This window comes from Zootoca vivipara, chromosome 2, assembly GCF_965207765.1.
Source record: "Zootoca vivipara chromosome 2, rZooViv2.hap1.1, whole genome shotgun sequence".
Classification (NCBI taxonomy): Eukaryota; Metazoa; Chordata; class Lepidosauria; order Squamata; family Lacertidae; genus Zootoca; species Zootoca vivipara.
The window spans coordinates 7,253,931-7,263,634 of record NC_142584.1 but is presented as its reverse complement, the minus strand read 5'-3'; the positions used below and the strand labels follow the sequence as shown (position 1 = coordinate 7,263,634).

Genomic DNA, 9,704 nt, shown 5'->3' with positions numbered 1-9,704 from the left:
TTATTGCTGTTTTGACGCACCTTATTTGCCTCGCCATTTCCGTTTGGAAATACGTACACCTATCACAATGTTAATCTTTCAAAAGTTCCTTGCCCTGCAGACGAGTATCTGCATTTTATGGTGACTAAGAATACACACTGCGGTTGAATAACTAATGCCTGATCCCTGGATGATGATGTTTGTTTTCGAAAGACAGCCAAAAACTTGACATTTTGACTTTTCTCAATTTACGTGGGATGAACCACGAAAGCAAGGGAATTAGTTTTGCTTGCTACCTGCTTGGAGAAACTATTGAACAGGCAAAATGGCCATTATTATGGACTTTATATGGTGTCTATACATTTCATTGCAATAAATAGAATACAGTAATAAATATAATTCAAGTAGGTGAGGGTCACGAGCCTCAGTAACTGATATTAGTTCCTTCCAGAGAAGTAGGCATGTGATCTTTTTGAGGAATGAATGACACTTCTCACACTTTGTTTTTAAATAGCTCAGAACTTTTATTAACACAGCCATGTTTTAATACAACGCAACAGAAATAAACAAAGAGGATCTTTTCTTCAACAGCATCATGCAACCTTATGGACCAGGCTTCCCAAGTAACTAATACCTTGCCCACAGAAATTTACACAAGTGAGAACAATGGGCAAAGAATCAGAAATCTCATCTGCTTTAAGTTGCCACCTGGTTATTGTGATGTTCTCGAACTTTGTGGTGATGAGGAGAGACCCAGTTAAAATTTTTGATAAACCCAAATCTGGCAACAGATTTCACTGCACAGGTTAGTGGCTGTGAAATTTGAACTCCCCAGTCTCCAGCCCAGTGTGCTTTTAAAACTGCCAAACACTGGAGGTCAACATCCTCTTTTTAGTAAGCTGTTGCATCTATCCAACTCCTCTTAGAGCAAAAAATATGCAACACCTGTATTAACTATGTTCCCCTTCCGCAACATGGCGTAAGATTGGTGTCTTCACTGACCTAGAAATTTTCATTGGGAAAAATCAATTGTGGTCTCATTGGCCTGTTCACCTATAAATGCCCATTATGGGCTGTGGCACAAAGCCTATCAAGATCCAATACCAATAAGGTTGCAGGAGTGCAGGTTGATGGCAAAGTTTGCCCCCAGTGTGTAGAAATGCTCCCCCTATAGGATATATATTTAGTTGCAAACAAAGGAAAAACTAAGCCTTAAGTTAAGAAGAACCAAAATAAGTTATACAAAATATATGAGTAATGCTAATGGTATCATCTCGGCAAATACTAATAAATATCCTACGAGAATAGCACCTAACCTCAGATCTGATAATTGTCTTTTACTTTAACAGCTGACTTTCATATGCAATGTGTACACCTGCAGCAAAATCCTCACCTGAGAAATGGGCCAATACGTTTCATTGCTGATGTCCTTGACTTGTGATCAAGGCAAACTGGAAAGGTCCCATTTTCTCTTTCTTTGGAGATAATCCTCACTTCACATTCCACAGTCAGCCTCCTGCCTTCGCCTTCTCTCTCTCTCTCTCTCTCTCTCTCTCCCCTTCCCCCTTGTAATTTTCCACATTCTTCTCAGTTTTCTTGACATTACTTTCACAGGACCTCTTCTGAGTTAGTAATCACTGCCTAAATATTTTCCTCCTTGACCAACTAGGATTAACTATCATGTGCATATTGTTTTTAATTTGTTTGGGGTTTTTTCTTTTTTTAAAAGAATATATTCATCTATATTTGCAAGTGCAATCCTATGCATGCCTACTCATGAGTAAGTCCAACTGGGTCTTACTGCCAGGTAAGGGTGCACAGGATTCCAGGCTTAATTATGATCAGCTTCTGTCACTTTGTCTAGTCCAATCCATAAGCAGAAATAGAGGGGCAATGGAATGGTGCCATTGCAGCAGCAGTGGAGCTGAAGTAAACAATGAGGCTTAAGTTAACTGCTCAGTCTCTAATCACTGGGCTCCACAGTCCCTGGATGTACACATGTTCAGCTTTACAACTTGCTGATACAAACAAACAAAACAAAACACTACACCAACACCTATCTATAGTCATTACACCAACACCTATCTAAGCTCATATAGACATGCAAAGTTCTGCCTACCTACCTACTCCATTGTTCCCTGAATCTACAACATGCTAGCATGTGACTATGTTTGGGTAGGCAGTTAGCCCTAAATTTATGCTAAGAATCACTGAGCTGCACCTTCTTTGCTTTACAGCAGGCATCCCCAAACTTCGGCCCTCCAGATTTTTTTGGACTACAATTCCCATCATCCCTGACCACTGGTCCTTTTGCTAGGGATCATGGGAGTTGTAGGCCAAAACATCTGGAGGGCCGCAGTTTGGGGATGCCTGCTTTACAGTCATACCTCGGGTTGCGAACGCTGCGGGTTACGTGTTTACAGTTGCACTCCGCGCCAAACCCAGAAGTCCCGGAAACACAAAATGACATCATGCGCATGCGCAGAAGTGCCGAATCGCGTCACGTGCGTGCACAGACGCGGCGCTGCGGGTTGCGAATACTGCGGGTGGAGAATGCGGCTCCTGGACGGATCACATTTGCAACCCGACGTATGACTGTACTTCACTTTCTTTTTGTCTGGCTCTTATGGTGCTCTCTCAAAGCGAATACAAATAGGCAATTCCTTACCAGCTACAGTGGTACCTCAGGTTACAAACACCTTGGGTTACAAACACTTCAGGTTACAGACTCCGTTAACCTGGAAGTAGTACCTCGGGTTGAGAACTTTGCCCCAGGATGAGAACAGAAATCGCACGCTGGCAGTGCGGCAGCAGCGGGAGGCCCCATTAGCTAAAGTGGTACCTCAGATTAAGAACGGACCTCCAGAACAAATTAAGTTCATATTCCTAATGGCAGCATGGTTACAAACACTAATTTTGCATCTATTTTGCACCAGGAGTTTCATGGCATCTAACCTGGAGATTGTATATGCTCACATTCTGCTTTAGGAGTGCAAGGGAATAAAAGTTTGTGCTATTGTCTCATGCAACTGGCAGGCACTCTGAAGAACTGGGATGGAAGAACAAAATTCTACATCCGTTATACACTAGGTCTTGTCCAGATGGGGACAAGTTTAGACCCTATGTGACATGTGCTTATCTGTACGCAAGAGTGGGGAAATAGCTCACAAGCAAAAAACTGTAGACAACTGAAGTGTATGAAGTGCAACATGGGCCTATTTAAAAACACACACATGTTTAACACATTTTTAGCAAGACAAGGCCCAACCATGACATGACTTGTGAGATACATATTTTAGTTTTCCAGAGCCTTCTGAGGAACTTGGGGGGGGGGGATGCTCTGCCTTTAAGAATCCAGCAGAAAAACTCAAAATGGTGTCCCTAAAAGCAGCCAGAAGAGGAGCAGTGACATGCCCCCACTGGTTGTATTTCACACACACAAAAATCCCTTGCTGCGCAACACTTGTATTTCAAAAAACCCAGAAATAATTTAATCTACATATTATTTTTTTCGAGTATGAGTAAAAGAAAGAAGGTGGAAAGAGCACTGTTTATAATATAAGTCAAAAGACGATTCCGTTGGCTTCTAGGTTCTTCTAATAGGTAATGCTGGTATTATAACTCCAATACTAGTTTTCCCTCACCACAGAGAATACTACTCTGTGAACTTGACCCCCACACACCCTAAGAGACAAGGAAGGTTTCGTTGCCACCTGGTGGAGTCTTATTTCCAGCTGTTAACCTCAGTAATGTAAGGCTTAATGTGGATTTCCATCTGTGGACCATGAGTCAATGGATGGAATGAGGCTTCTAGAAGAAGGTATCTGGATCCCAGTCATGTGCTCCTGGGACACTTACTCCATAGAGCCAGTCTCAACATAGTAGCATACTTCACCAGTTGGAAGGTGGTGGTGTTCATCAGAGCTAAATTCATAGACCATACAGACAGGGATCCCAACTGCTGGCTCATCACTCTGGGATCTGGAAAGGCCTCCTTCCACCAAAGGTCCAATTTCTGGGAAGCCTTCATGTCCACCACTGTGGCTTATACACAGGTTATCCACTGGGCCCTCTTCACTTCTGCCGCTGTAGCTTCTAGAGAGACTAACTTCTGGCACATTTTCTTTTTCAGAGCTGTGGCTGCTTTCTGGAGCATCTTCGCTTTCAGTTCTAGACAAATTAGGGGGTGAAATAACTGCACATCTATAGCTGTAGCTTCTAGAAACTGTGCCCTCTGGAATATTTTCAGGTTCTTTGCTACTGCTTCTAGATAGACTAGCCTCTGAGGCACCTCTGCTTACTTCACTGGAGCTTCTATAAAAATCAGCTGGTTTAAAGCTCCCACTTTCTCCACTGTGGCTTCTAGAAAAGCTTGGCTCTATAGCATCTCCACTTCTTCTGTGAATCCAAATAGGAGTTGATGTCTCCACAGGGCCTCCACTCTCTCCACTGTGACTTCTAGCAAAACTATCGCCTTTGGCTTCTGTACTTCTACAAAGACCAGACTCTAAGACAATTTCATGGGCCTCACTATATCTGTGATCATCTACCAACCTTCCACTTGCATCACTATGACTTTCTTTGCTTTCACTGCTGTGGTCTCTTGAAAGGCCACCACCTACAAATCTTCCACTGTTGCTGCTTTGGCTTCTGGAAAGACTACCCTCCGAGATGCCTCTGCCTCCACTACTATGACTTCTAGAAACACTACTTTCTATAAAGGTTGCATTAGTACCACTGGAGCATCTAGAAAGGTTGCCCTCTTGTGTACCTTCAGTGCGGGCCCTACTAAAGACAGTGTCTGCAAAGCCTCCACTCCTGCTTCTAAAAGAACCACCTTGTGAGCCATCTCTGCTGGCCTTGCTGCTGCTTCTAGAAACTCCACCAACTGGAACTCCACCATCTTCAGCACTGTTGCTTCTGGAAACCGCAGACTCAGCATAACCTTCACTTCCATGGCTGTCATGGGCTTCCTTTTCATCACTGTAGCTTCTAGAAGGGCTGTTAACCGAGATGTAGCTGCTTGCCCCACTATGACTTCTAGATATGCTAGGGACTCCACTATCTTCAGCACTGTTGGTTCTAGAAACAGTAGGCTCAGCATACCCTTCATTTCCATGGCTACTATCATTCTCGTTTCTAGAAAGGCTACCACCTGAGACATAGCTGCTTGCCCTACTATTGCTCCTAGAAATGCCACCCACTGGGACTCCACCATCTTCAGCACTGTTGGTTCTAGAAACAATGGGCTCAGCATACCCTTCATTTCCATGGCTACTATCATTCTGGATTCTAGAATGGCTACCACCTGAGACATAGCTGCTTGCCCTACTATTGCTCCTAGAAATGCCACCCACTGGGGCTCCACCATCTTCAGCACTGTTGGTTCTAGAAACAATGGGCTCAGCATACCCTTCATTTCCATGGCTACTATCATTCTGGATTCTAGAATGGCTACCACCTGAGACATAGCTGCTTGCTCCACTATTGCTTCTAGATATGCCACCCACTGGGACCCCACCGTCTTCAGCACTGTTCATTCTGTAAACACTAGGCTCAACACATGCTTCACTTCCATGGTTTCCATGGATTTCATTTTCATTGCTTTGGCTTCTAGAAAGGCCACCTTCCACATAGGATGCACTGGTACCACTATCGCTTCTAGAAAGGCTGTCCCCTGAGACACCTTCACTCTCACCACTATGAGTTCTAGCAAAAACTTTATCTGCTAAGTCTCCACTTCTGCTGCTTTGACTTCTAGAATAGTTGCCCTCTTGGACACCTTCACTTGCGCCACTGTTGGTTCTAGCAAATACACTGTCAGTCAAACCAACACTTCTGTTGCTTTGGCTTCTAGAGAGACTGCCTTCTAGGTTATCTCCACTCCTGATACTGTGGCTTCTATAACTCCCACTTCCATGACCCTGACTTCTAGAAACATTGCTATCCATGGTGTCCTCAATGTCTGCAAAATTTCCACTTCTGCTACTGCTTCTAGTAGTACTACTACTCTCCAAGGTACCTTTGCGGATACTGCTGTGACTTCTTGAAGCCTCTGAGATACCCTCTGAAGGGCCTGCACTTCTACTGCTATGGCTTCTAGAGAAATCATCGTTGGAAAACCCTCTGCTTCCACCACTGTGACTTCTGGAAAGTCCACTTTCCAAACTGCTTCTGCTACGGTTCATGTTATCTGTTGAAACTTCTTTTGCTACGCTTGCTGCATTTGAGGTTGTTGTGATAATGGTGTTTGATGGAGCTGTGAAGGAAAAACAGAGAGGATGGTTGCAGTTTGGGGAGGTTTCTCTTATACGTTTACTGTAGCGTTTTTCATTTTGAAGGGCATTCTACTTAAGTATTTGAATCTAAAGTATCTCTCCAGTGTTGGCTTCAGGGTTTTTCTTTGGGGGGGGATCGCTTGGGCAAGATGACCTTAGTGGGACCTCCCTGAGTGGGCTCACCACCTCCTTGTTACTGTCCCCACATTCCTAACTGCTGTTCTTTTTCCATTTGGGATCACTCAGATGGAGAGAGCAAGGCAACTGAAGGGAGCTCTATCTGCTCTGTCTTGTCAATAATTGCATGCCTCTAGAGGGCAGGGTAAACAAGCAGTGACAGTGAGCGGGCTCCTGAATGCCTTAGGTGCTGATAGTGGGCCTCCTGCAAGGACCTGGACCTTGGCAGGTGCCCAAAGTCCTTCTTGCTGCTGCTGCTTCTCTCTCTCTCTCTTTTTAAAGTAAATTTCTATTGTTTTCTCAAACACAAAGTTACAAATATACAGAAAAGAAAAATGATCATCAATAAAACAATTCATCTTTGACATTTCTATTACTGTTTACTATATACATTCTATTGTTCTGCCAAACACAACTTCCTCCTTTTACCACCTCGGTTTTCTAAGTCATCTTCATATATTTTGCGCTTTCTTCATCCATATCTCTGTCATCTTTTTAATTACATTACCATATTTTGAATATATCTATATTGTTTCTGTTGTAGGTTTTTATGTCAATCCTGTTAGTGTCTTTATACTCTTACAGTACTGCTTTAGGTATTCCACAAACTTACTCCAATCTTTTTTGGAACTTCTGGTCCTTTTGTTCCCTTATCTTTCCTGTCATTCTAAGCTAACTCTGAGTAGTCCATCATTTTAACCCTCCACTCCTCAATTGTTGGAGTTTCTGTTGATTTCCATCTTTGAGCCAACACCATTCTGGCTGCTGTGGTGGCATACATGAATAACCTTTGATCGTCTTTTTTGATTTCATTTCCCATTAGTCCTAATAGGAAGCTTTCTGGCCTTTTGGGAAATGTATATTTAACGTCTTTTTTATCTCGTTATAAATTAATTCCCAAAATGTTTTTACTCTTTCACATTGCCACCACATATGATATATTTCTCCATCTTCTCAGCTCAATCTCCTTTTCAGCTTTTAGAAAGACTTGGTCAAACGTAGGATGCTCTTCAGAATAATGAGCATAGCTGATAATCAATCAAACAACTAAAAAATAAATAAACTTACAGAACTTTGGCATGGAGTAGATTCTGCTAATGACAGCGGGCTGTGGGGACTCCATGCTGTGAAGGGGAAACAACCAAATGAACTAAGGTACAGAAAAGGAAAGGCATCTAAATAAGTCCAGTTCAACAGTTTGGTTAAAAAGTCTGGGATCTGAATAGGAGTCGTCACTGCTAAATGTTTAGAATGCTGGTGGATCAGGAACCCTCAGAGTTCCAAACACTTAGAAGCTTATTTCTTATGTTACTCATGTGAAGGGGCTTCAGGTGTACAAGGGCTGCAAAGTTGGCCTGCCCTTAAGGTCGTCCATTGACTTCACTGGGTTGCCAGTGTCCATGCATTGAGCAAGGATGCCTGATGGGTGAAACCTGTTCAATCAGGGTTCTAAGCCAGGTAAAGGTCTACCCATGTAGGCTTCATTTATGCAGGCATCAACATCTTGACACTTGGAAGTTGAGTAAGGAAGAGATATAATCATAGCTGCCAAGTCTCCTGTATTCCCCGGGAAACCCCCGTTTTTGCAGCTGTCCCCAGCTGAAAAAATGGATTTTTTTGTTTTTTCCTGGTTTATTCTGGCGCGACAGCCATTTTGGAACTGGGCGGAGCATGCTCAGAAGCGACTTTTGATGCTGATCTGCCCTGTTCCAAAATGGCCATCGCACCAGAAGTCGCGCTGACGCCATTTTGGAACTGGGCGGAGCATGCTCAGAAGCGACTTTTGATGCTGCTTTGCCCAGTTCCAAAATGGCTGCAGCGTGACTTCTGGTGCGGCAGCCATTTTGGAACAGGGCAGAGCAGCATCAAAAGTCGCTTCTGAGAATGCTCCGCCCAGTTCCAAAATGGCGGCAGCACTACTTCCGGTCTGCTACTTCCGGTCCAGTCCCTTATTTCTCAGGCCGGAACTTGGCAGGTATGGATATAATATCAGGGTTGGAGGCATCAGCAGAGCCCATGTACTCTGCAGCAAAGATACAGATCCCTCCATATGGTTAATGCACACAGAACTCTTCTCTCTGTGTTGGAATTAATCTCTGAACCAGACCTTGGATTTGGTTTGCTGTTTCACAACATACTTTTTCAGAGGTATGCCTTTCGGTAAGTAGCCCAGCATTGCTGGATCTCAGACCAGGATGTCTGTCGTGCGCCGGAAACTGGAACCTATTATCTCAGTCCTTAGCTCCTTAGGGGTGGCGGGGTGGCATTTAATTAAGGTTTACTCAAAGCAGACCCATTGGAATTCAGGGAATTAACTTAGTCATGTTTTTTTCATTTCAATGGGCCCACTCTGAATGCCATCCCTAGGCAAAGCTACAAACTCCAGGTCGAGGAAAGCGTCGAACCTCCCTGCCTTTCAGAATACTGACATGCAGAATGTTCCATGTCAAAAATCTGCTGAAACGTCATTTCCACATTTACATTTTGAATGTGTGATTTTATATTTGAAATTCAAAGCTGCATTTAGAATGAGACATTGTACTTCAGATTCTGAAAAATCAAGTTCTGTGCAGTGCAATCTCGCTGTTTTCAGTGGGATGTACTCTCGGGAGCGCAGCTGCAGACATTTCTTGATTGTTTCCCTTCTTGAAAAACATCAAGCATGAAATGTCATAAGATGTCAAACAGCTGAATATACAAATACTATCTGCAGGACATTCAGTCTCAAAGTTCCCAGAGGAGAATTTTGAACAGAAATTATTTTCAGCTCTGGCCTCTGTTCAAATCACACACATAGTGGCTTCCAATCAGTATACACACCTGATTTCTTCCCCTTCCATCAGCTTCCGGTAGGTAAGAATCTCTATGTCCAGGGCCAGTTTGATATTCATCAGCTCTTGATACTCCTTGACAAGCTGAGCCAAGTCCTGCCTGGCATTGTGAAGAGCCTCCTCCAACTTAGCCAGTTTGGCCTTGGCATCATTGAGTGCAGATTCACCTTGTGTCCCAACCTCTTTGATGTTTTCCTCGAGACGTAGGCACTAGAATGGACAGAAGGCAACACGGAAGGTGATGAATGAGGGCACATGGCTTGGGAGTTCTCCATGCTCTCCTCTTGCTCACTGCCTTCCATTTGACCCAAGTGAAATGCTGAATGGGTCACTCGCATGTATGTTTATCTCTGGAGGTGGGCACTCCCTGGGGATGTTAGGTCCCTTGCAAGACTAGGGTCTGAAGTTACAGCACTTCCCATGAGAGGGATGGAGAGAT

At 43.7% G+C, this 9,704-nt stretch overlaps 1 protein-coding gene across 1 annotated transcript in view; it reads right to left on the bottom strand.

Annotated features, from left to right (window-relative positions):
- Positions 1 to 478: 478 nt before the first annotated feature.
- The window catches only part of LOC118077436 (uncharacterized), a 50,043-nt gene continuing 40,817 nt past the window's right edge, over positions 479 to 9,704 (bottom strand). The window contains exons 7-9 of the mRNA XM_035101053.3: positions 9,255 to 9,475; positions 7,503 to 7,558; positions 479 to 6,238 (exon numbers count right to left, since the gene is read on the bottom strand). Coding sequence (XP_034956944.3) covers positions 3,834 to 6,238; positions 7,503 to 7,558; positions 9,255 to 9,475 — 2,682 coding nt within the window. The 3' untranslated portion in view covers positions 479 to 3,833. The remainder of the gene's footprint in view (positions 6,239 to 7,502; positions 7,559 to 9,254; positions 9,476 to 9,704) is intronic.